The sequence below is a fragment of the Anguilla anguilla genome, chromosome 16 (genome assembly GCF_013347855.1).
Source record: "Anguilla anguilla isolate fAngAng1 chromosome 16, fAngAng1.pri, whole genome shotgun sequence".
Lineage (NCBI taxonomy): Eukaryota > Metazoa > Chordata > Actinopteri > Anguilliformes > Anguillidae > Anguilla > Anguilla anguilla.
This window is the reverse complement of record NC_049216.1, coordinates 24,337,267-24,364,713: the sequence shown is the minus strand read 5'-3', so window position 1 is coordinate 24,364,713 and position 27,447 is coordinate 24,337,267. Positions and strand designations below refer to the sequence as shown.

General features: G+C 41.6%; 2 protein-coding genes and 1 long non-coding RNA gene across 10 annotated transcripts in view; 1 reads left to right on the top strand and 2 right to left on the bottom strand.

The window, feature by feature from the left end:
* cgnl1 (cingulin-like 1) overlaps nt 1-20,994 on the bottom strand; it is a 36,296-nt gene extending 15,302 nt beyond the window's left edge. Inside the window, exons 1-8 of the mRNA XM_035394950.1 lie at nt 20,841-20,994; nt 15,145-16,764; nt 14,843-14,937; nt 12,703-12,808; nt 11,895-11,996; nt 10,877-11,025; nt 9,790-9,931; nt 9,262-9,474 (exon numbers count right to left, since the gene is read on the bottom strand). Of these exons, the coding sequence (XP_035250841.1) occupies nt 9,262-9,474; nt 9,790-9,931; nt 10,877-11,025; nt 11,895-11,996; nt 12,703-12,808; nt 14,843-14,937; nt 15,145-16,683 (2,346 nt within the window). The 5' untranslated portion in view covers nt 16,684-16,764; nt 20,841-20,994. The remainder of the gene's footprint in view (nt 1-9,261; nt 9,475-9,789; nt 9,932-10,876; nt 11,026-11,894; nt 11,997-12,702; nt 12,809-14,842; nt 14,938-15,144; nt 16,765-20,840) is intronic.
* Nucleotides 3,952-6,738, top strand: LOC118214761. 2 transcript variants are annotated; one of them, XR_004762678.1, is made up of 2 exons: nt 3,952-4,380; nt 6,003-6,738. It is a non-coding gene; the product is annotated as an uncharacterized LOC118214761 (long non-coding RNA). The 2 variants fall into 2 exon arrangements; XR_004762679.1 differs by having other exon boundaries at nt 3,952-4,424.
* A 2,409-nt stretch (nt 20,995-23,403) lies between the features above and the next one.
* The window catches only part of LOC118214760 (transcription factor 12-like), a 100,115-nt gene continuing 96,071 nt past the window's right edge, over nt 23,404-27,447 (bottom strand). For all 7 annotated transcript variants that reach the window (XM_035394951.1, XM_035394955.1, XM_035394954.1 and 4 more), the window contains one exon: nt 23,404-27,272. The gene's annotated coding sequence lies outside the window, so the exon portion shown is untranslated. The remainder of the gene's footprint in view (nt 27,273-27,447) is intronic.

The window sequence follows — 27,447 nt, the reverse complement described above, 5'->3', positions numbered from 1 at the left end:
GGACTCCTCTGTAAAAGAGAACTTGGTCTCAGTCAGACTACCCCGGCTAAATAAAAATTAAAATAAATTACAAATCCATGAAACATTGAAACATTAAAATAGCCCTCTGAAAAATAAAATTTTACTTCAACGTAAGCCATAACACTGCTCAAGCATTCAAGCCTCAAAATGGTTGAGGACAAACATTTCCAACGCAGGTCATCCTTTAAATTAAGGAAACCAGGTGACCCCTCTGCAAATAGGGCTAAGTGTGTTAGACCAGTTTGGTAAATATACATTACACACTACTGCAAATACAAGGTCATACTGTTTCCACTGAAGGCAGCCAGCACCTTTCAGTGTTATGTAAAATAGTGGAGTTCATCATTAAAAACCCACATCTCCCACACTACCAAGACTAGGGTGTCAGGGTATCACACATTTGCATACAGTAAAGTGCTAGCCTCTGAACCGTAGGATATCGAAGTAGTAGCATACTTCGAATAAACAGAATTAAGGGGCTGGTGTGTAATGGCCCATATAAACTGGGGTTGGGTAAAGAATTTGCCTCATCTTATGTAGTGACCTGCCAGTGATACCCCAGTACAGACAGGGCTCTGGAAATTCACACAGCGTCTCTGCGATCATTGTTCTCTATGTTTGTTTCGCTTCGTGGACCGTGTGTGCTATTAAGAATCTCAAAAAGACCAATTGAGGAGTCTGATTTCAAAGGCCCTTGTGTAATCTACAGACTGTTTATTTTATAGTTTAGCATTAACCACCATTGTGTCCTCTTCATAAAGAATGCTGCCAGTCACCCACTGAAACGCATGGCCCCACCCCTCTGGTGCACCACACGTTTTTTCTGCTGGTACTCTCAGGTAACTAAAAATAAACATCCTTCCTGAAGCTTTGAAGCCATGGATATAAAGAACAGAGCACATGTATAACGTATGATTTCATAGTATATTGACCCAGAATTTTGTTCGGTCACTAATAATAATGGCCATATTGACCAACGTGATATTCATTAGTGGGTCATGATTTTGTCAATCCCTTCAGGCTTTAGAACCACAATAAAAAGGGATTCCAGATTGTTCTGGTTCAAAGGTCATTCACAAATCCTCAGGTCTCAGCACTGTCAGTGTTCATCATCACCTGCCGTCAATGAGCAGCTGAGGCAGAGAGGATTGGATTACACAGTAGAGTAAGACCCAATAATTAAAGAATGAAAAAAAAAAAAACTATGAACTACAATTACCTCGCTCTGTATCGGGTAATTTAAAGGAACCATCACACAAACAGGATAGATGGAAAAAAATACTTACTGTAACAACATAACTATTGCCACAGTGCCCATAATTAAACATTGCCTTTGTCCGGTACAGGAACGCTGTGTTCCACTAACTCTGACTCAGGATTTGTGCGGAAAATTCTAGAAAAGCACTGGCGTGGCCTCTCTCCTCTGCACAGGGTGAATTACCACACTCCCTCTTCAAAGCAAAAGCCAGGTCACAGAGAGACACATGATCTCCCTCAACTCCAGCTGTGATAACAAAGCCCTGATAGACACAGTTTACAACACATTTTGGATTCTCCCACAATTAATCATGGGAAAAATAGCTTTTTGGAGAAACTAGACAAAAACCCTGTATGCTTGCATTAGCCAAAGGAGACTGCAGTTATGATTTTTTAACTAAAAACTAAACTACAGAACCAACGAAGTGCTTTCTGTAAATTAAGGTAACGTGTTGGATATCAAAAAAGGTAAAAAAGTAGTACATGTTGACTTATCAGGAAAAAGACAATACAACAGAAAAAATGATAAAGGTCAGCTCAGGTGACTGTCCACCACATATGGCATGGAATTCTCAGGCTTTACTGCTCAAAAAGCCATTTCCAGCTTTGCTCTGTCATTGAATAGTTTTGGTGTGTCTAGCCATCATGCAGGTATGCCTTACAGAGTTGCCCCTCCTGAACAAAAGGAGCATAGACTGGGAATTTGTTGGGAATAGACAGCATATTAATGACCTGAGGAAAGTACCTGGTCTGGAAATTAAAAAGTGATGCTTGAGAAGGACTGGAGTCTGTCCAGTTCCCATAAAGAGTCTGCAATCCCAAACCACTGCCAGTCTCTTGCAAGCAACCCCCCCCCCCCCCCCCCCCCCCAAAAAAAGCCAGACTTTTCATATGGAGATTTTATAAAATTGCACTTGGGCTGAGGTTGTCTGTAAACACAAAGAATGTTTGTGCTGCAGGTTGGTCACAGCCACGGTGGGAGGAAACAAATCCCTTCTGAAGCACAGAATACAAACTGAAAAATAAACTCTCTCCAGCTACAATGAGGAGCACAGCTAATTACAGTTTATCAAATGGACCGCCGCTTTACTTCAAATGACAAAAAGACTAAACAGTTCTGAAGAATCACATAAAATAGTCTTGACCCTTGAAATAAAAAGCAAGAAGCAAGAACAAATGAACTTAAGAAAACCAAACAAGATGACTTTGATTGGGGGAAAAATACCCAAGCATACTGTTGGTCATCCGTGGCTTAGTGCCAGATCGTGAGACCCCTGAACCACACACAAAGACTGAACCATAATGCAAGCCAGGCCTACTGAGTGTGCCCCTGGCCAAGTCAGACTTCAGTCAAGATGAGAGGTGAACCTTACCTGCACTTTGACCCAGAAGAGCACAGTGCTCTTAGAAAGTGCACGAGCAACTTATACTAGCAGGCTACGGCTAAAATGCAGTCCAAAGTGAAAATGCCAGCCCTTGTGTATCTTTTTTCATTCAAAGTAGAAGAAATATTCCGACATATGGGCCATCTCCAAAGCAGTGTAAAGAATAAAGCATTTAGCGCTGCCGTCTGATGTTCCAACTTCAGCAAGCTCTAGCACAGTGGGAGTCGGGCAAATCCCTGGCTTTTTACCTCTGGTCTGAAATCCACTGCACGCCATGGCCTGATCAAGGCAGCCCTCCCAGCACGACACCGCCAGAAGCCATTTCCAGGAATCGACTAGCAACACACACAGTTTGGCACGCAGAGCCCCATGCTGGCAGAGTTGTCAAGTAGGCTACCAACTCATTGAGGGAAGGAGAAAAAAAAAAACCTATGATGTGTCTCAAATGGCCACTTGTTCCATATATAGTAGACTAACTAAGGTGTCAGCTATTTATTAGAAATTTGGTAACTCTGTAATTAGTCCACTTTAAAGGGACACACAGCCATACACTACAAATAAACCATGCACTAGTGATGGGAAGTTTGATTATTTTTCCTGACTCATTCGCAAACTATTCATTCAGTGAAAAGAACGATTCGTTCACTTAATTCGGTAATCCCCACTTCCCCAGAGCACATAGAAACCCTCCTACCGGCAGATAAAGACTCTGCCGGTAGGAGGAAATGATTCTTGTTCAGAGCCAGCTTTACTATTTGCGAATGATTTGTTCACACGTCTCGTTTGTTCAGTGGAGTGTAGAGCACTGGTGCGATAAATTAACAAAGTTTTTACCATCAGTAGCCTACAATGCATTGCAGTTGTTTAATTAGCACATAACTAGATAATCTACCCAATTAGAAGAACTCAAGAGTTGTTCTTCTCGAGCTCCAAAAGAGATGTGATAATCGTTTGTTTTGTTCAGTAGCCCATTCATTAACTCATAAAACAGGAGTTAAGGCAGTCAGCAGCTAATGGGTTTACTTTTGGTTTTACAATGTTATGTCCTGCAACATTTAAATAATTTTGCAGAATGCGATACATTATCATGTTTAAACATTATATTGGTTGGAACCTGAGTGGGATGTAGGCGGAGCTCCTCGACCAATCGAACAAGTTAAAATTAACGACTCATCTGAGAAAACGAATCATTACTCACGAGTCAGTAAAAGAGTCGTTTAATTGTCGTTCACGAACTACATACTATTACCATGCGCCAGCTGCGTGGAAATCACGTGATGCACTGAACCATGCAGTGTGCAGATGCCGCTAGTTTAGCTCCGTGCCATACTCAAATTTATTTGAAATTATAACAGTATTTCTGGACACAAACGTGGATTCTAAATCGCCCGAACACAGCATGACGTTGTGCCACATTTTTTTAATATCCTACACCCCACCAAAAAACTGCAAAGAGATTCAGAGCTACTTGCCACATCCAAAAACAAGCAAATAAAACGAGCAAGATAGCGACCCTGCTAGTGACGTTTGAGATAAGTAGCCGCAAATTTGGACTCTAAACTGGCTAACAGCAAGTACTCCGGTCGCAGAAATATCTTACAGAATGGATGAGTTTATGGGAATGACTGCCGAAACTGGCCAACAAAGTTTCTGCTGGGTGGGCTAAAGAACAGACTAGAGACAGCGGCCTTCAACTACAACGGGAGGCGGCCGTCAGGTAGCTATCGTCATACACGTAGTTGGCATTCGCCTCAGGTAAACGTAAGTACGTTAGTTCGGTGGCTTGTTAACACACGTTGTCCGAGAACATGAATCACTATAGAAAAAAAGATTACTTTAAAATTCTTTTACGGAAATATTTTTTGTTTCCGACAAATATGTTTCCAATGAACCCGTGGTTGAAATGGCAACAAATGTGGCAAGCCGTAGTCTGCTAGTATAAGTTGCTCGTACGGGTTAACAGCACGTAGGATTTGCAATACGGACGGATACATATACTTTCATTAGTGTCAATCCTGCAGCCGGCACCGCATTTAAAATGACGTCAGAAAATTGCTTTCCCAATACATTTTATTTTCTAATGTACGTACATTTTTTAACAGTAGCCAACTATGCAGCTGTCTTTCAGTATACTAATTTAATCTGTTTCTGGGGTGGATGAAATATTAAACGAAACACATTAGAGCTGGGCAATTAATAACTAGCAGTGTATAATTTAGCTTATTGGTATCTCTTGTTAGTAGCCTACAAATGGTGATTTTGCCTTATAACGAATGTTTCGCTTTCGAAACTCTTGTCTCGCACGAGCGCATTACTCATGTTAGTTTAATAAAACGAGCGTTTTTGCAGCCCACTAATTTCCTTTTTTTTTCAAAATTTTTTTTTAAAGCAGTGTAGGGTTCCCCTTTACCTTCTCATAATTTTACTCTCGGTAGGCTGTGTACCTACGAACGAATAATCCTCCCTTCGAATAATGTTATTACGATGAACCGTTTCGTCCCGTACATAGGTAAGCTGAAGGTTAGTTGTTCTTTGCTTCTTTGGACGTGACGTAGCTAGGATGTGCATAGTCTCGCAGCTAAAACATCTTTCACGGATCACTAATATATCACAATATCGTATTGTCACATAATTACCCACTATTCTTTTAATAGTGGGTAATTATAAGCAGTAGCCTACAAATGTTAAGATTCAGACTTGTAATCTAATATGGGTTCATAACGTCGTCAAAACAAATAATATCCTTAATATAAAAACCAAATAGTTGCCTTGCAACAGGTCAATTTGAATGATTTGGAACATGTCCTCATGATTTGCCTTTGCAACATAAAAAACATAAAAAATTCCTCAGAAAATGGGTGGGCCAGATATTATTTGTCATTTGCTGCCAGAAAACAAGGTGTTTTCCTGTTCTAAAATAGTTGTAGGCTAATAGTTAGGGAGTGCTTTATTAAGAAATAGTTTTTATAGGCTATCTATGGTCCAAATGAACAATGCTTTTCACAGATGTATTCAGTCATATTATTTATGGATTGTAATACTACTCTCAGAGGTGGTTTCAATTGCTTTATAAACCTCACCTTGGACCCCCCCCCCCCCCCCCCCCCCCCCCAAAAAAAAAAACAACTCATAACATAACCTATGACTTAAGATACAAAGGCATTTCACAGTCTTGTCTTACTTTTATTTAATAGGACTGGACATATTCTTAATGTGGAGGACATTTTTATTGTAACCAGATGAACTGCTCTATGCTAAACTCTGACTGTGATCTCCACTCTCTCCCCCCCCCATCCCCCCATCCCCCCATCCCCTGCCCAATAAATCGGCACCCCACAGAGCAGTGTGGCAGAGGGCCACCTTCAGCTGACCGCCATCTCCTGTGGGACTTCCTTCGTCCAAACAAAACAAACCGGAGGGGTCGGCCAACCACTTGGTTTCGGTGAGTGGAGGCAAAACACGCGAGCGTACAAAGCCAACGCCACACAGCCAACAATCTAACAATCAAGAGGTCTGCAGCTCAAAGACTGTGACCAATTGGGAATCCTCTGTGAGACCATCCCTGGGAAGAACGCTGTTTACAGGTCGGTGGACCCCTTGCTAAGGTCATGTACCCAAACAACAAAGACCACAACACAGCCGCTCTGCTGCTATGTGTGCCCTGACAATGCACATTCCTTACTTCCCAGCAGTGGGGTACAACACACTCTTGACTCTCATATCTTCATTAGATTGGGCCAGTCTGTTCAACAAAGCTTCGACCTTACATTCTTAATATACCGGGATAGCACTTTACATACATTTTATATAATTCTTTATGTTGTATACCCACTTCCTCAGATGTGGCTCTCTCCTAAGCCATAAAAGCCGTGTGTTGGCCATGTGCTTTGTTTAATATAACTTTAATCGCATCAAAATGTCTACATCTAACAGGACAAGACAGATTTTTTTTCCTCTAAACAAATTGCTGTATTCCCCCCCAGTGCAAGAGGCATCACGGCACACTAGCACAACAATTTGACTAAATTCGCTCTGGAGTCTCCACAGGGACACCAAAATAAACACTAATGTAAAACAATGAAGCTGCATTCTTGCTCTCATTATCGCCGCCTGGGGTTAATATAAAAATGTTTGTCAGACTTTCCATGCTTCAACAAACAACTGATCTTATAAGCAGGAAAGACAAAGTGGTGCTGGGTGATTAAGTGGCACAATCTGAAGGAAGGTTACGTTTCTAAAGTCTATAATATATAAAATGAGCTGGCTATTTGCTCATGTTTACATTACAGCATCTGTGTGTTACCCTGCAAATTTACTTCGGTTTGCTTTTAGAGTAGGTCACATCTGCTTTCATTCAATCTTGGACAATGAATGTTGAACAAACCACCTTCCAGTGTTTACTTAGCTTAGTTCTTGATTCCACTAAATTGCACCTTGAGTGAGATTGTGCCTCTAATCTGGCTAGGCAGTACTCACCAAATCCATCCATAATTTAGCAAGTCATCAGCAAATCGGCTGGTGGACATTTCACGCTCTCACACCTCTGCCTTTCCAAATCATTCCACTGGTTGACAAAAGCAGGACAGGAGACCCCCTCCCACTCCCCTCTTCATTTAGTCTGACAGGATGCAACGCTGAACAAAATGACTGCCGTATCTTCCCATTAATGTCATCCCAAAAATTTAGCAAAGCAACTCCAACTCCTCTCTTCATCCATGCTAGCACTAACTCATGCTTTCCTGAGTAACCACAGCTCTAAAATCTAATCCAATCCAATGCACCATAATTCAGCTTTCAGTTCAGGGGACAAAACAGAACCCTCTTTTCTAAGTTTAGGGTTCACATACCTATCTTAATGACCCTAATGCTAGCATGCTGACCCACTTACTTTGCATCTACCCCCATTCTTATTGTCTGAAACAAACTCATCATTCATCAACTGTGGGCTGCAATTATCACCCTGTGAAAAGAGAGAGAAAAAGGGGCATGGAGCGACCCCTCCACAACGGCTCATTAGATTAGTGTCGCCTTGCCACTGCAATTAACCAGTAAAGGAGAGCGATTTGGTGCTCCAGTTTCCAGCATTATTCTCTACATGGGGCTGCAGTATCAATGCAAATGTGTTAAGGGGGGAGAGCGAGAGAGGGAGATGGTGAGAAGGAGGGAGGGCGGTAAAGAGGGAGGGAGGGGACAGAGGGAGGAAGAGAGGTAGGAAGAGAGATTGACGTGCGCGCACACACACACACACACACAGGAAGGAGAACTGTGCAACATTTCCAGCAACTGCCAATAGATAGTAGAGTACAAATTGTCTTTGGGAGCTGTCTTTTACAGCCTGTGATGGTACGGTTACTTTGTCACTTGGAACACAACTGACGCAGAAACCCACAGAAGGAGGAAAGCTAATGATGCATCAAAGAGAGAGAGAACCCACATCACCAGTGCAGCTTCAGAGAGGAAATGGGCCTTTTTGCAAAGGAAATGACCTCAGCAGTGGAAGGGGACAAGGGACCTGTAATTCAGACAGCAGGAAGCTGTGCTTCCTGCCATATCCACCAGGAGATGGGAGATCCTGCATGACTGAACAAAACAGGAAACAGGGCCTGACTCGTCACGTGAGGCTAACTGCCAGCGCTATGCGTTTCTCTCACACAGCTCAACTCTTATCGGACGAAACAAGACAAACAAAGGCATAATGGTGTAAACACCAAGGTGAAAGCCTGTCACATATCATAAAAATATGAGTAGCTGAGAAAATAATTCATCAAGACAACAATTCCCACGAAAAGTGATGACAAAGTGAGCTAATAGCATTAAGGCCCAATATTCTTTGAATAAGCACAAGTCAACTGGAAAACTGTATCAGTCCTACTGTTATCATTTCATGTCTTGTTTTCTAGCCTTGGGTTGACATTTAGGTTACAGTGTGCATTTCAATGAAATCCGGTAAGGCTGCACCTCCCCAAGAAGGACACTGGGCAGAGGTGTACAAGTATGAAACTCCAGATAACATTCAGGATGAAGACCCCCCCCCCCCCATCAGATGAATCACTGATTAGAAAATTACACAGCAAATCCCTGAACCACCCAACATGCAAGGAATCTCCAGGTTTCCATTTTATTTAATGTGATACAGGTTAATATGGTAATGATCGAGCATTTCATTGAACCCTATTCAAACTGCAAAGGAAAATTGGTTCCTCTTTTGCTATCAGACATGAAAATGACAGTATTATCTGGAACTGCAAATACAGCCTATAAATGTCACAGGAAATACATAACCTTACATTAATGTAGAAGATGCTCATATGCAGAGGACTTGCAATTGGTTGATTTATAATATATGAGAAAAATTATATAAAATTACCACTGAAAGCCAGTTAGTCCTCTGCTTAATGTATTTTGAAATAAATTCAGGAAGATATAAAATCACAGTCAGGCAGTAGAAGAGGTCTTCAATTAAACTGCCCTGTAATCAGACCAGAAAAAAGGAAGGCTTTAACTATGGTGTTTTGCCAATTACATGGGATGGAAAGACACAGAAATAATCCTGTAATTTAAAATTTCTGTTTGTGTCTTGTCCTTTTTCTTTCCTTACCTGCTTGGCCTCCTCCACAGATGTCTGCAGCTTGCAGATTTCCTGCTCATACTGGTCCCTCAGTTTATCCACTTCCAGGTCATGAGTGGCCACTTCCTCCTTCAGGGCCCCTTTGAGGGCAGTCAGCTCACGCTCCCGCCTCCTCAGCACCTCCTCCTGCTCCTCTTTCTCTAGCAGCACCTCTTGGAAGTCCAGTTTTAGCTGCATCATGTCCTACAGGAGATCAGGTTAAACATAAATGAGGCGGAGGATTTATCCTTGCGGTCTATGTCACTCACTATAATATGTACTGTCTCGCTGAGGGTAAACGTACAGTACATGCAAACATACTTTTTTTGTAGGCTTTATTTTTTTAAATAACGTTTATTTCACCGGACAGGTTAATTAGGGTCAGAATCTTTACCAAAATCAGGTAATTTTAAGCAGAACACTTTTTGCATCTTCCTTGAACAAGTGAGCAATGCTACATGCAGACTGATGAAAGTCAGCTGGCACAGCGCCCTGAACGCCGCAGGCCCCGTGGCATACCTCCAGCAAGGCCTCTTTCTCTCCGCTGTCAGTCTCAGCTCGCTTGGCTCCGTCCAACTCGTCATGCATCTCTGACAGCTGGTCCTGCAGGTCCCTGATCTCTGTCTGGAACTGCTCCCTTTCCATCTTCACCTGGAACAGCCTGAGGAACCAAGCACAACGGTCAGGTGGGCCGCTTTACTGTGGGGAGTAACCAAGGTGTGTGGAAATGCAAAAAAAATCCACCGCCAGTACACTGTAAGGACATATGCAACAAGGTCTGATCAGGCCACTGGGTGTTATGGGGACAACCTGAGTGTGAGGTATGGAGTTGGCAGAACTCCTGCTTAATGTGAGGAAAGCAAGGTTTCTCAACTGTGAACACGTATAACATACAGTGGGCACACCCAGTGCGTCCAGCAGGGAACACTGAGACCAGCAATGTACTATGGGAACATCCAGGGTGCTCTGAATGGAAGCATCGGAACACCAGCATAATGCAAGGACAACCAGTGTTTTCAGCGAGGAGACCACTGGGTGCTGTGGGGTAAAACCAGTGTTTTTAGCAAGGCGTTAATAGATATGGTGAAGTAATACTGCCCACTGTCATCCCACGATCATTCTCTAAAATGCTTGGCCCTACTTGTGGTTCTCCCCGATCAGGATCAACAATTGTAGGGGCTTAGCAGATTAGCCTGAAAAACAACCACTAAGGACATTCTGAAATTTATCAATGCATCACTTAGCAAAGCTTTGAACGTGGTCTGTGCAGTTAAGTGGAAAAAAGTAAGCAGGGTGGGAGATTATACCAGCTTCAAAGCACAACTCCCTTTCATTCCACTGACTGGAAACAAAAGGATTTAAATTGTCGTGTTTTAGTATACACACACCGAAAAATTCTCACACTCAAATACAAAAAATAGGCTAGGGTATTTTAACTGAAGATATTAGATTGATATTAAGTTGCATACATCTAACCGCCCACCCCCTCATGAGAAAGTAACTTATTTGCCCATGCAATTCCCAAAGAATAATCCAGTTTTTTCCATCTTCCAGTAATGGGTTTGGCCCTCTTGACTCCCAGCATGCATTGCGCAGTGTCTCTTACTCCTCCAGAGTGGCCTGGAGTTCAGCCTCTGTGCTGGAGAGCTTCTCCTGGAGCCGGGCGCACTCCTCTCGACTCTTCTCCAGCTCCCCCTGCACCTCCCTCAGGTCTGCCCCCGCCTTCTCGCTAGCCTCTGTGAGACTCCTCTGCTTCTGCGGAGCACGGACATAAGAGGCCGTTCAGCAAACGATACAATGGGTTCAGTGTAAATGATACAAATAAAACATGGTGAACTGTACCAGTCAGGGAGAGCCCTGGTGCTTTCACACCCAGTACTCTAGTTCTCATTGTAACCAAGCCAAATACATATCAGGACTATAACCCCAGTAAAGGCTGAGATTATCAGAGTCAGCTGGGTCTTATTTTATTTCTGTGTCTTTATAAATTCATTTATTTTTTTGCTCTCCAAGTAAGCAGTGGGAAATGTTCCCATAACTGACATTTAACAGCTTGAAATAGAATGGAAAAACCAACAATACATTACAGTGCATATTAACTCTGAAAGTGGGGCCATTAGGTTTTCTAATAAAAATTTTTCCCCCTCTTAAAAAATAAGTACATGTGACAAATGTTAATTATTGTACAAAAATGTTCTCCACTCCCAATCTATGAAGGGATAGGTTGGATTAGGCCTCAGAGTGTTGAACAGCTATTCTAAATCTGTGGTTGACTCAAAGACATTTTTAAAGACATATTTGTGATTGCATGAAATATTACCACTTTCATGTCTGATGGGAAAAGGGGAACCTTTGCTCTTTCTGCAATTTAAAAAGGGATCAATGAAACGTTAAATCATTACCTCTAGAGCCTGTAAAGCATGAAATGAATGGAAACGTGGAAGTTCCTCACAAATTGGGTGGTTCAGGAATTCACACTTTTCAAAATCTCTGGTCACCCGTCTAAGTGCTACGCTTGCTTGGCTTTGGGAGTCTTGTGGCGCCTGTGCTGCTGCGTTGCATTGCGTCTGTGGAGCATTGCGCCAGCCGAAAACGATGCCACAGAACCGTGGCGCTGGGCCTACCTTCGTTTCCTCCTCCAACTGGTTTTTCAGCTCTGTGACCTTTTTATCCAATTCATCCCTCTGCTCTTGCAGCACCGTCACCTCTGTAGTCTCATCAGGGGCCTGTGAGGAGACCAAAGGCCATTCATTACCAGCTGGATCTCCGTCATGCTCCAGCACTCACTGTGTAAGGCCACCTAGCTGCTCACCATTATTTCCCAGCCATAACCTACAACACTAATTTTACCCACCTCGGTGCAAAACATTTCTGTAACTAAGTATGTGAATACCACATTGTTTAAGCACACATAATCACATCAAGTTTTCTATACAATACATTTCGTGTAACCAGGGGTGGATTTAAAAGTTACAAACTGTATCAGAGATTCTCATGTGCGTTTCACAAGTTACGGACTCCATCTCCCATCAGTCCCTACATCAAAACACACTTTGCCAACTGAATGCACCCCAGGTGCCTCTTAAATATTATTGTTACCATTGCCATAACTTTATTTTTCATGACTCAAGCAATTTTAAAATGACCATTGCCAACCTGCCAGAGTTGGAGGAAAATTATCCTTCCAACAAGTACCTAGATTTTCCCACAATAGATTTGCCCAACATAAGTTCTCACTGTACACGTTACACTTCCTTAATACTCAAAGTGGAACAAAACACACGTATAGCGGAGACAGAAGGTAAACAGTGACTGAAACTCTCTTAGCCTACTTCCCACTGAGCGCCTCCCTCCCACCCCCACCATAAGATAAGAGCCTTCAGGATTTTCCCATTTTTCGAGCACCACTGCCCTGCAGCAACAATAGCTTACTTTACAGTCTCCCTGCATGCTCCCTGCTGCCCTGGACTTCAGCGTCTGGATTTTCTCAAAGACCAGGTTGACCTTCTTCTTTGTGGTGTCATCGTTATCTGCACTCCTGAAAACATGCAGAATAATGGCGGTAATTAGAAAAACAGATCTCACTCACAGTGGATCAAGCACTAATCCCTGTGCTTTCTATTTGTTGTGCCATGGGACCGTGAGCATTTGAGCTTGGGGGCAGGGGGGCTGAAGAGGATAACACTGCTCCAAGGAGTCACCTCTGTGGGTCTGACCCCACCCCTTTACCCACCCCTGAGAGATGGCATGCATGCAAAGAGCTATTCTGTGTGGCCCCAATACTCGACACTTAGGGTGGTCTCACAAAAGAGTAGAAATGCAGAAAAGAAAAAACTGGATTTAGCCAGAAGTTGGCAACAGGCACTTGGGGTGTGAAAGTTTCCAATTTTCTGTCCTACAATTCTTCACCTGCATGTTCACTCAAGAGCATTTCTGTTGGCTGCTCTGCATCTCTTGCAACACATATGCAATGATAGCTTTTAGCAAATCAAGAAACTCATTGTCTGAATGATTATTGCTAAGGACATCCAATTAAGCCAATGAATGCGAAATCCTTTTTTCCCCTTTTTTTATTCATTTAAACAGCGCAAGAGCTCTTGTAGTAAGAGTTGCCAATGGTTTCTACACTGATTTTTATACACAAAGATATGCATTCTGCACTGATTGCAGTGGACTTCACTGGTAAAAGATGTTCTGACAATCACATGTTGCAATAGTGTCAAGGGAAGCCAAAATCCTCTACCACACCACATATCTGAAGAAAAAAGTCTGTAGGAAACTCATCCAAATTATTATTTGTAAGTGTGTTCCATGGCAATGACTGACTGACATGCAAAAAACTTTTGTGCAGGAATTTTCAAGCAGTGTGAATTAAAATGAAAAATCATCATGTAATCTGTTAACCGGAAGAAAGCCTGCATTTTCACAAAACAATGACTGTAACTTTTATAAATCGCACCTTTTAGAGCGGCCACACCTGTCTCCTCTGGATTATCTCTTTAAACAGTAACACGTGGCGCACACACAATTAGTAATATATACCGAAAACAAAGCAACTCTGCGCCACACTAAAAACACGGTGTAGGTTTCATTCCACCCCACTACATGAGGCCAATAACTAGCACTACAGCTGTCTTCCATCAACTTAAGCATATTTCTTTTCTGAACTTCAGGAGCAAACCTGCATTTCACGAGCACACTGGGAATCATCTCTCGCTTTGTGTTGTGACCCAACCCAGTGGTAACAGCTTCCTGCTGTTCATCTCATGGGTTTAAAGAACTCATGGACTAATGGGGGGAGGAGGCAAAGGTTATGAGATTTATATTCTGTTTTCTGACGAACACAGTCAAATCTGTAAAGTAATTCAAGGCAAGGTACTGTCCCTGGTAGCATGTCCACGGGGTGGAATTTTATTAGAACCCAGCTGGAGTTGTATTTGTGCGTTTCCCCACATAATCTCACTATGTACTCTATGTACCTCTCACTTCATATTTCAAACACACATGGGCCAACCCGCACAAACACTGGACATTCAAGTGCATGTGGCTGAGTTGGCAAGGATGCCGTCTACAACATTCCAGATTTTTTTTCCCTCCAAACATTATTTCCAAGTGGTGGGATGTACCATAAACGGGTCAGGGTGAAAGTCATATTTCACAAGATAACCACAGCTAGGTTCCCTTTCTACATTCCTCTGGGTGAGAAGGAGTGAGTACCTACAGCTGAAACAACTGCTGCTGTACCACCGAAACCTGGGAGGGGAAATTAGCTCCATCACTTGTGTCACTGGTGGGCAGGCCTAGATAAATATGCTCATGAATCATGCACAGTACATTTTTTTGTGATTAACTGGAACGGAACATGACCCCTCTCGCCTACACACTACTGTCCTGGTGATAAAGAAATGAGGGTCTGAAAAAAGGTAGCTGCAGTCAATGTAGAATAAGTTTAGTATATCTGGATACTGCTCGCAAACTTTGCAAACTCAGTTTAAGTGACAGCTGGGCAGTTGAACTTACAGTGAATTACGTCATGCTATAACCATCATGTTTGCTACAAAGTTACACTTACCCATCCTTGAGGTAATTGAATAATATCTGTTTTGCCGTCTCTTCGTTTGTTTGTTGTGAAAGCTCTTCCTGACCTTTCAAAATATCAGGAGTTGCCTGGAAGATAAAATTGGCAATGGCACTACTTATGAATGTGGATTTGTGATTCACCTTATGTCATCAGCAGTTGCTTAATTAAAATCAGTTAAGTACATATTTCACATCAATTACTGGATTTAGCCACCACTGTGCTTATAATGACAATATATTCTACAAAGACACCATTGTGTGTATTACAGTATGTTTGGGGTAATCACTGCTTACCTGAGCATCCCTTTCTGAACTGAGCTTTTTGCCAGAGCCCCCAGAAGAATTGGACAGAGATGCTGCCGTCATGCTGGTCAACACTTTGACTGATCGGGCAGATTTTTCTTGATCATCTCCCTTCCCGTCAGATGGCAACGTGGAGGACCTGCTCAGTGTTTTCCTGTACCCCAACACTGAGGTTGTTCCTTTGGCGACTGTGCCTTGTGGTGAACCTGGAGCGCTGCTGTACTGCATTGGGCCCCTGCTGTTGAATTTGCTCCCAGCAGGAGAGGCTGGGTTGGACGGGTTCTCTTTCAGGCCGGGGTCCTGGCACTGAGCTCCTTTCTGCTGCCGGAGCTGGGAGGGGCGCAGCACGTGTTCTATAGATCGGCCGTGGCACTTACTGACCTGGCAAAGGGTGTCTGCATCCCCTCTCAAACCGAAAGGGAAAGCGCTGTCTACACTACGAGAGCGCTTGCGGTCCTCAGGGTCGATTCGGTTCCTGCGCCCTGCTCGACCCCTGCGCTGGGGACTGTCTTTACCATCAAATTTGTGAATGAGTTCATCCACACCGGGGATGGATCCTGTATCGATGTCACGACCCGTGCCAGGCATGAACGGGATGTAGCGGCGGTTCTGGTGCCGGTTGATCGTGTCGGCATAGAGTGCCTCCTGCTGGTGCTCATCAGGGAGTGGCCTGTTGGCAGCAGAGGAGGTGGAGGTTTGCAGCACGGGGCCACTGGAGTCGTGCCTGCGAAGAGGCAGGACATCTGGCTCACGCCGACCGCGCTCCAGGCTGGAGCTGGTACTGCTGCTGGGAGATCTGCAGGTGGATGGGTCACTGGGGGTGTTAGCCACAGCTGGACTCTGAGGCGGGGTCTGTGGTTGTGCTTGAGGGTGGGATTTAACCTGGGGTTGGGCCTGGGGCAGCTGTGGAACTCTTTCCAAGCGCTCTGGGGGCTCTGGGGTGCTAGGCTTGTCCAGGCTGGAGGACCTAGCATGGGAGACGATTGGGGAGGAGGCCCTGGGAAGAGAACTCTGGTATGGAGTTCCTGTCTCTGCAAAGGAGGCCGGGCGAGGACGGAGGCCACGATACTCGTCCAAGTTCAAGGAGTTGCTTTCAGGGTCATAAGGCTTAAGGAGCTCTGGGTGCTTCTGGAAGTTCAGCAGGGTGGAGGAAGACTTACGTTGGGACTCCCTGAACTCGGTCACACCATTGTGGGAGCTCACAAACTGCATCTGCTTCTGGGACCTGTACTCCATAAATGGACTCCCAGTGCGTGGCTCGACGTTCCCTTTGAAGTCGTACTCATCGTAGTTGTCAATGAAGGAGCCCTCTGTGTCTCTGTCCATGTACCCATCATCCTCGGGACCCCCGTACTGAGACCCCCTGTCCCGGTTGTTCAGCACGACGTAGGGGTGCCCGTCAATCCCCTGAACACGAATGCTTACTCCATATTTCCCGGTCCCGTTGCTCTGGGCTCTGAGCATACGGTCGTGCTGCATGTAGCCCTGCTGCAGGTCACTGGCTGGAATGCCGCCCACTCTGTACTCCATCGAGGATTATGAAAAATATATTTAAAAACTCCCAAAAAAAAAAAAAACGCTAAAATCCTTCTCTCTAGATGAAGTTTATTTCTGCAAACAAGCAAATAATCCCATTAATTGTCAGAAATAAGATGTTAGCAAATAAAATAAGTATTATAATGTTCTGCAATTCAGCAGGGACTAATGGAAGTTTAAAGATCCTGCAAGTTTGATTATATCATCTGCTTTAATCTCTTTCTTAAGTGCTGAATGATTTGTTTGTTTAGCCGGTCATTGAAATTCTGAACGGGACATTCCTGGTAAAACTTTCAGCGTACTCATTTCAACGAAGTGGTGCTGCAGAGTACCATGACTTCACAAAACAGCCCGTCTCAACTAATCCATCCACTCAGGCATAGAAGGGAGTCAATAGTTCAATATATATTTTTATGAAAAGCTAAGGCACATTTAGCAGAAACTATCAAACTTTCTGATGAGCTGAAAACGTCCTATAGCTTCTGCATCCATATAATTTAATTAGTCATTCAAACAAAATGGCAAGCCCCATACAAAGGGGAAATATGGCAGTATGAGCTGTGTGTGTGTGTGCGTGTGCAGTGTGTGCCCTTTTCTGTGGTAATATGCTCCACAGGAGGGACTTCTTGTGCAACAGGCGATGATAAAAACAGCATGCTCTCCATCCTTGGGTTGTTTAAAGACCAAACAAAGGGGAATGGGGAAAACAAGCAAACTCTTATACTTTTATATGGCTACCTGATGAAAGTGCAACCATTTGCATTTAATTTTTTAAATAACATTAATTGACTGGTGCAACACAAGCAGGGTACTCTGGGGAAACAATCAATTAATTGATAAATTACCAAACTGATTAACCAAATGATGACCCCACTGAAGCATCCTGGGCACAAATAATCTACACTGTTGGAAAGGACATAGGGAAACAACCTGGTTCCAAGTTTTTCTTTTCTAAATCTTTTCTAAATAAGTTCTATAAGGATTTCATGAAATTCAGGCAAAACTAATTTACACAGACAATATCTCAGACTGTATTTTGTCTGCAGTTCCTCGATAACAGATGCTTTGCCAACTTCTTGAAACAAACATAGAACACTCAGTGAAAGTGACATTGAAAGATGGCATAGTAGCACACAGAAGTAGCCTCTTCAGTCTAAATTCATGCACAGTTTATAGAGATAAAAGTAGAGCCTCCCGAATTTGCATGTAATTTCAATTGTGGTTAGCCTGTTAAAGGAGTCCGGTAAATTAAAAAAAAAAAAACTTATGATACTTTATTGTGTTTCTACATACATAAAATGCCTCTTGTAGAGTACTGTAATCTATTAATTGTCCTTTCTAATTATGCTATGCCCCATAAAAAGCCCCCCAAACTTCTAATTGTATTAATTTGAGAGCTAAAAATTGCAGCATGAATAGATACACTGCTGTTAAAACAATTGGCATGCATACACTTGTATTATTTATCATTTCAAAACTACAGGGACTGTCAGACAAGTACCTTTTTAATTATTCTGTGGTACAGATGTACTACACTGGATCAGACTTCGCATAACTGCAGCAATAAAAGTTCTTAGCAATTTGCACATTGAAAAACAGAAAAGACATCTACAGTGTAAACTATTCATCTTATGGGACAAACGGCCTGGATAAAACAAACCTAATAATATGCATTCTAGGCTGTGGATTTATGGATCTGAAAATTAACTTTCACAAGCGGTTCTCCCTTCCTTAAAAGTAGCAGGGAAGAAAAAAGCAGTCCATGACCAAACCAAAGAATGCAGGGAGAACGTTTATGAAAGGAGGAGTTCTCTAATGAAGGTGTATGCCCCCCTCTCATTTTGAACCCCTGCAATTAGACAGCAAAATCATGCCTCTTAAATCCATGTGATAATCAGTATAATAAGCTGGCTCCCAAACCGTTACTTCTAGTCTGTTGTCCGAATTTGCAGAGACTGCACCAAAAGAAATGGGGGTAATTTCAGATTAGAGAAGGGAGAAGGCATGGTTTGCTTTCACCAAAGAGACCCTCTGGCTACTGGTCTAGGAGACTGCTCTATTATCAGTACTTCCTCCCAAGTAATGCTGATAGTGAAGTTAGCGCCCCTTAAACAAACAAACAAAAACAAATACCTTAACAGCAAAAAGGGAACTTGCTATAGGAGGACTAGAGAGGAGAGGGTACTCATCAGAACTTTCAGAGCATTGTAGAAGCCCTCAAGCTCACATTACAGGCATTTAGTAGCTGTTATCCAGAGCGACTTGCACAACTTCTACAACTTTTTAGAATTTACATTGCAGCCATTTATACAGCTGGATATATATTGAAGCAATGCAAGTTACCGTGGTCAAGGGTACAACGGCAGTGCCCTACCCAAGAACCTTTAGGTTACAAGACAAGTTCCTTACCTATTAGGCTATACTACACTGCCACCACAAGCTTGCAAAAATTACATCACCAACTCTGAAATAAACAGTTGGCCTAAAATCACATTTTATAATTATTAGTATGCCCTTCAATTTTATTATTCCTATGTGTGACACCTCTTTCTTCTGCAGGGGGAAAAGCCCACAGAATCAGTGTTCATCCTCAACTGATGGTCCAGCATCTTGAGGAGCTGATATGTCACTGGTCCAATAATAGCACTGCAAAAGACACATCCTGGTTTTATGTTATTAATACACAGAGGGCAGGCTCAAACTTTCCAGCCCCTACAGAAGGAAGAGGAGAACAATACTGACCCGTAAAATAACTACCCAGCGCCTTATCCGAAGGAAAACCATTTCAGCATAGAAAAAAAAAAAGAAAAAAACAATACAATAGCTGCTTTGAGTCCCAGTATCACATGCATCCAGCACACAGTGGCACCGAGGTGTAGATGTTGCTCTCTTCCTCTCATTGTGCTTCTTGGAAGTACAACATTCCACATGGGACCAACAACTCACTGCCCAAATTTTACTCTCTGGAAAATGTGAATGATTAAAACGTGGGCTGTCATGGAGCCTTTGGTCTTCCCAAGGAGAACAAATAGCAGCATTTTACATAAGAAAATGCTTTTCAGTCTCCGAATATGTTATGTATCACCTTGATATGTCACAGAGTGCATCTAAGACTTAAAACTTCAGGTTGAAACTGTTGCACGTAAATTAACAGAAATCAAGTTCCATAATCACCTACTATAAGCAGATGGTGCGCCTGCGCAATGACAAACCCTGACAGCTCTCACAAAATGTACAATTCTGGTCTTAACAGAGAAGAACAGATCAGCTGAATATATGCAATAGGCCATACTTAATATAAAGCAGTGTATGTCGACCTATACAAGTATGATGACATGAAACAATGCGGTCATGGTGCATGACATGAAAAACGAAATCTGTCCCTAGATTTCCCTAGACTTCCCTAGAGTTTAGCCTACATCAGTCTATCTGTGAAATTATTATTTGCCACTGAGAAGACATAGTGATAAAAACGCCAATAGTCTTGAGTCTTAATTAGAGCTAAGATTCACTATTTAAATGTAGGCATATTAAATGTTTTACTTCCAAGTTCAACGACACCGTTTGAGAAACTGAAAAGTTTGCAGGTATTCGCAGGTCACCAGTTTGAATAGATGGCTTCGGTCATTTTCTTTCAGATTAACATTAGAAACATATGATGTCAGCTGTGCGGTATCGGCGAGATCCCGAAGTATAAACGAAAGCAGAAATAACGTTAGGCAAAACAATTCTCACTGTTCCGTAGCTCACCAGTTTGTTTACACAGCGAGCGTTTCGGGTATAATAAAATAATGGCATGTTAAACCAGAGTCGACTGCAAAACATGTCGCAAAGTTTAAAAAAAGAAAATCCGTGAGCTCTAAGTAATGATTCCATCTTTTCTGTTCTTAAAACGTATTGGCTAATTTAACAAGTTAAGAGAGTAAACTGCAGAAAGACAAAAAAGACAAATGGAATTCACCACTCCAATGGAAATTAGCATAACATTTAAGATAGTTTAGTGTATCCATTTGTATTTAAAAGCAGATCGGGAAATCTTAAATGGCTAGTTCCTACTTTCCCACGTTCTGGCGATTTAAAGAAAACTTTAAAAGATACGAAGATACCTGGAGTAGCCTGAATACTTGGAAAGAAATTGTCGACGAACTTACCGGCGTTTTACGATGGACACATGTGCACGGGTTGTTTTACATTTCAGCTAAAAGTTTGCCGTTTTTCGGGAAATGCCATTCTTCTACAACTTCACACAGTCACTTGTTGAAGACTTGAGGATTTCTCTAGCAGTTCAGGTCAGAAAGAACCCGGGGCAACACCGTGCCCCGCCCCTGCCTGGACAACATGACGCCCATGATCCGCCCCCACTAGCTCGCACAAATTGTTGTCTAAGAGTTGGTCCGAGATCAGTTGACTCAAACTAAAAAAGACCACAACATTTTATGCGAAGGTAAAAACTGATCCAGAATCAGCTACTATATAGTAAATTATAATCCCCACACCCATAACGGACCCCGAACACAATGTCGATTTGGAGTAGTCTTTCTTTGCTACGATTACAGTTGGAGTAAACGTCTTTTCTGGCAAACGCCTAAGTGATATGAGCGTCAATGTTTTTGGTGCGAAAATCTTTTTGTAGTTATTAATTTTCTATAAACTTAGTTACTTATAACGCACTTATAACTGGTGTTAAATAGTTTAACATTTTAAATGGCATTATTGTTATTGTTATTATTATTATTAGAAAATTGTAACCTGTGTCTCGCTGACTAGCAAGACTGAGTTTTCTGTCGAGTGTGAGAACATATAGCCTACATAAAAAATAGGTAAATAATATAGCCTACTCCCTTGAAAGAACTAAGATAAACGGAACGCATTTCCCCACTGTAACATTTTCTCTGATTTAATATGAAAGAGCTTTGGTAAAAATGTGTTGTGTCAGTATTTTCTTGACCATTTGCATTTTGTAATAAACAATATAGCAACTGGCTCTATCAGGGGCTATTCGTAAACGATATGTCAGGTCAATATAGTTTATGTAGCCTATATCAAACCAAACAATCTCAAAGGCATTCAACTAAACGGAAATTAATGTTTTCAGCGGTGCTGCATATATTGGATTGTAATAGTGCAATGCTTATAAAGTAATCCAAGGTCGTTAGCTCCATCTAGTGATTATTTTAATTCCTGCAACACTCCTGATAATGCATGCCAAATTAAGGCTTTCCGATGGTTTTCAGTCTGAATACGTCTTTTCCAGGTTGCTTTTTCTTCTTTCCAATTAAAGCACTTGTCGTTTCAACTTGAGTATTCAAATCAATTTTATCCTATTATTTCAAATATTCGAACATCCCAGTTAGTAGGATTTATTTATTTGACTGTAAAATCCGTCATAAATTGTCATATTTGTTCATATTATCTAACTTAAAAGTTTATAAGGCGTGGATCTTAATCTAAATAAATAAAATATTACTAGGCCAGTTTTGAACCACCCCCTCTTGTTGTGTCCCGTGCTTTCATTTCTGTGTCCGCGGGAGACTTTTATCTGATCGGTCCTACACTGTCGTATTTGCTATAAAGGGAATCAATGTGTCAGTGTTCTGATGGCGCTAGGATTCCACAACTACAGAAGTTTGAGTTTGCTTAGTATAGGGCCTGGCGTTTGTCTCCACTGTAAACAGGAACTCTGTTCTGGAGAAGCGTAGTAGACACAATATGGAGTTTCTTTCCGTTAAGTTAATAAATATTTAACTGTATTTGACACTGTATAGTATTTCTTTTTTGTCAGCCCCGTTCGTAGTTTGCCTATGAATTCAACCTTTCATTTAAGTTAGGTCACGCAATATATCAATACAACCCATGCATCAAAATGTGGAATTTCTATACAGCACTCTCCAGTTCCCCTTAAATTCTTCAGTAAATAACTGACAGGTGCTGACTGTATCCATTGTATGATATGTTTGTTTAATATTCAAATCTAACGTCACAGGGTAGGACAATAAATGTGTAGAATATGCAGTATAGGGTGCGCTGAAGTAAACCGCTGCCATTTCATAATGTGCCAGTGGGTCGTTCAGTTAAAAAACACTAGTAACAAGTGGGGAGCCAGTGCATCTCCAGGGAGGCCAATCCCAGTTCACATCCGCGACCCTAAATGTCAACATTCAAACATAGGTTCTTCACTAAAACAGGACACATACACACACACACACACACATACAGGAACAGATGAACACGTCAGGTTCCCTCATGCCAATATCTGTTGCCTGTAAATACATGCTGCTGTCATACAAGTAGTATTTACATCAGGAGCAGGTCGGTTGTGAAAAAAGGACTGCAGAACAGAAGCAGTACACTGCTATCACAGTGTACTGCTAAATAGAAACACATTTTCCATATTACCTTTTTATGCTACACACTACAATGGTCCACTGATGTACTTTCAAAATGTTAATTCAATGTAATAAAAAACACTTTTGTACAGTGTTCCTCATTTGGGCTAAGATTCACCAGAGGAGTTCAAAAGGAAGAGGTGGGCTCAACAGAGAATGTGTTTACTGGAGATCAGCCAACTGACCAGATGAGCCCATATACAGATTTTGCACACACACACACACAGACACACACGTAGCATGAAAGAGAAAAAATATTGGATAAGAAATGAAAGAATGGGCAGAACAATATATATATAATTCAGAGAAAGACGCACATACAATCGTGTTTAAAAAACATGGCACATTTATTGCTACATAAATGTTATATACATATTGTGTTTTCTGTTACAGAGACAGAAATGTTGAACCTCTTGCTGCTGGTTTTTTTTCTTTTTTCTTTTCCTTTTTCATGTGCATCGACAATGCCTTGAATTCAATCAACCAATGGAAATGGGAGACCAAAATGAGTGGCACACCCTCTGGAACATCAAGCTCTTACAATACCCCATACACACTACACTGCCAGCTACAATCAATCCTACATGTCCTTAGGATGCTAGATGCAGATTTCTGATAATAATGGACAGGTTACAGTACATAACCCTAATTTTTACTACCTAATATAGTAAAATAAAGTACGAAACTTTTACTGAAAACTTTTGATTTCAAAAATCTAGAAAGAGTAATATTTAGAATTCAAGAAATTTTCTTACAAGATTATTGTATAAAAGACTATAACTACAGTGAAAAATAAGCCAAATGTTTTTTATTATTATTTTATATTTTTCAATGTCTTATGAAGGAAAGCATTTGGGAGCACTGCAAAGTCTAACATAGCCAGAAGAGAAGCACAGGAACTGACCAAGGAGAAAGTTTAAAAAGAAGAAAAAATGTAATGAATGATAGGACAGGTGGTGACAAACTACCTCAATCACATTCTTCCACCAACCTAAAGTTCATAAATACTGGAACAAGGCCACACATGTAGTCAGGTGAAGACTGACATAAGTGTTTCCATGGGCAAAAACAAAACGACACATGAAACCAGAGGAAAAATAGTAGCTTTTTTGTATTATTTATAAGCACTATTTTCCTTTTAGATCATATTAATGCATTCTTTAATGGCAACATTTGTTCTTCATTCTTCAGATTGATTTCAATTTAATTGATTTAACTCAGTCAGTAATAGCCTTGCATGTGGCTGCCTTGTTTTTATGGTTAAAAGTAATGGAAGACATGGTGATTGAACAAACATCAAAGTCCATGTAAAATGTTACATTTAAGTCCAAAAGAATAAAAAGGAAAACATTGACACAAACAATAAAAAAGGATACTTTTCCCCTCTACAAAACAAACTTTTCTTAAACCTGCTTTTTTTATCCATTCACTACCTGTCCAAGGTAACTGCTAGTCAACTGGTTCTGATGTCTCATGTTGCGAGAATTAGTAAAGCACTTATCCTGACACAGGCTAGACTTATCTCACAATTAAGCACTTCGCTGCTTGGAAGAGAAAAAAACAAAGCCGTTGTAAATTAATTAAAATTCCTTTCAGCTAATTCACACTTCACATTACAAGCTGTACTATGAAGCCTAGAAAAGTGATTTGTATACAATTACAAATAAACAATGAAATTGTGGTTACTTTGAATAATGTATTTTTATAATTTTTTGTCTTTTTTTATTTAGACAGAAAGTAAATAAAGCAACACCTTCATTCAGTCCAATTAATGTTGTGGCCATCGTTTTGATTCTAACTCTTTTCAAGCAATCCTTGATACCACAACTCTCGGCAAATGGCATAAACACAGGACTTAAGTACAGAAGTCAAAAACTATGACTATGGCTGTTCAGATAACCAGAGACAAAAAAGTAACACAAAACAAACGTCAATATCAGGAATATGTCTCTTTTTTTACATTTAACACTATATGGCAAAGGAATAAATGGATTGGAACTCATTATTCCTTCAGTTAAGACACTAAAATAAGATTGCAGGGAATGCTAAGGGTTTACAAAGATTTGTCCATTTGTTGCTCACTGTATATGAACTTTAAAAAAAGAATATAAACAAGTTTGACTGTAGTTGATCATTCAGGAAAAGTACAGTTTGCCACGGTCTATGATGCAAATGATGTTTGGGATATTCCTAACCTTTTGTGTTCATGCACACAACTGTGCAGTTATGTTCTTCTTCCTTTTAAATCTCAATGATAGTCAGCCTCAAAAAAACAACACAGAATTCCAGCTAAACTCCACAGGTATATACACTCAGTGGCCACTTTAATAGGTACACCTGCTTGTTAACGCAGATAGCCTGCTCCTCCAAACAGAAAATCATGTGGCTGCAACTCAATATATAAAGCATGCACGCATGGTGAAGATGTTTAGTTGTTGTTAGACCAAACATTAGAATGGGTGATATAACAATGATCTAAGAGCCTTTGACCATGGTATGATTGTTGGTGCCAGATTTGTTGGTTCCATAATCTCAGAAACAGAAGCCCGTTTGGAATTTTCACACCCTACAGTCTTTATAGTTTACAGAGAATTGTGCGATAAATGAAAAACATCCAGTTAGCAGCAGTTCGGTGGACGAAAACACTTTGTTAATGACAGAGGTCAGAGGAGAATGGGCAAACTCGTTCAAGTTAACAGAAAGACAACAAATTCCAAAAAAAAAACTGCTGTTTACAACAGTGGTGTGGAGAAGGGCACGTCTGAATCCACAACGTGCCAACCTAGAAGTGGATGGGCTACAGCAGTAGAAGACCACGCCAGGTTCCACTCCTGTCGGCTAACAACAGGAAGATGAGGCTACACTACATGATCACCAAAACTGGATGACTGAAGGTTGAAAAAACATTGCCTGGTCTGACAAATCTTGACCAAATCCAGGTCTGCTGCAAGATACAGATGGTGGGGTCAGGATTTGGCGTAAACAGCAGGAATCCATGGATCCATCCTGCCTTGTGTCAATGGTGCAGGCAGGTGGTGGTGTAATGATGTGGGGAATGTTTTCTTGGCACACATTAGGCTGCTTAGTACCTACTGAGCATCATTTGAATTCCACAGCATCCCTAAGCATTGTTGCTGACCATGTGCTTCCCTTTTTGGGCACAGTCTAGCCTTTGTCAAATGGATACTTCCAGCAGGATAATGCACCATGTCACAAAGCACACACCATCTCAAATTGGTTCCATGAACATGGCCGTGATTTTAGTTTACTCCAATGGCCCACAAATACCCCAGATCTCAATCCACCTTTGGGATAAGGTGGAACAGGCTGTTCGCAGCAAAAATCAGCAGGAACGGCATGGTGCCATCGACTCAGGACGGACTAAAATCCCTAAGGAATGTTTCCAGCACCTTGTTGAATCCATGCCGCAAATAATGTAGGCTACTCTGGGGGCAAGAGGGGTTCCTACCCTGTACTAGGTAGGTGCACCTAATCAAGTGGCTGCAGAGTGTATACATATAATTTAAAAAATATATCTGATAATATATACATTATATATGTAAAAATTAAGAAATGTTTCATTTTAGGAAGGACATAAGCAACATAAATTAGTGACTGCACTTTTCTGGTGCCTGAACTGCTGTGTTCAGACTAGGTTTAGGGCTAGCTGGCGAGGGGAGTAGGGGCTTTGTAGGCAAACTGTAGGTCAACTGAAAACAGATCAACCACAAAAACAATGCAATTACTTTCCCTTTAGACACAGACTTAGTTATACCTCAGTAACAAAATAAATAAAATGCAACAAACAAAAAAAGAAACAATTGTGGTTACAATGCATTCGTCAAATTCAGTTTAGGCACAAGTCAACTTTCCACCTGGAGAGCTGAGAGGATCGCCACAGTTTCTGATTGTTCAGACGACACGCTGCTTGCAAACGGAACGATACGTGCTGGAGTGCACACATGGGCAGAAGTTCTCTGATCATGGCTGGGAGTGTTCACAGGGAGTTGGGGGGTCGCCAGTGGGGTCATTTTTTCCCAATCTTGAGATTGCTTTCTTTGAAATGTATTTGTTTATTTATTCTTGTTTCAAGTGGTGTGTCTTTTCAGATCTGTGTCACAAATTGTGAGTCCTGCCTGTCCTTGGGAAGTAAAGGAGCCCACCATGTCATACAGAACTGCTCCGGATCCTGTGGGTCTGTGGAGAGAGGAGAAAGAAAATCTTCAGCAATGACACACACTTCAGACGAGTCTGCATGGCCAAGACGAAGAGAAATGGATTGGAAATGGAAAATGGAAACCGGATTGCTCTATCAAGTGTACAAATCGTCACAAAGTACAATCATAATACAAATACTTGCACTTTATGCCCC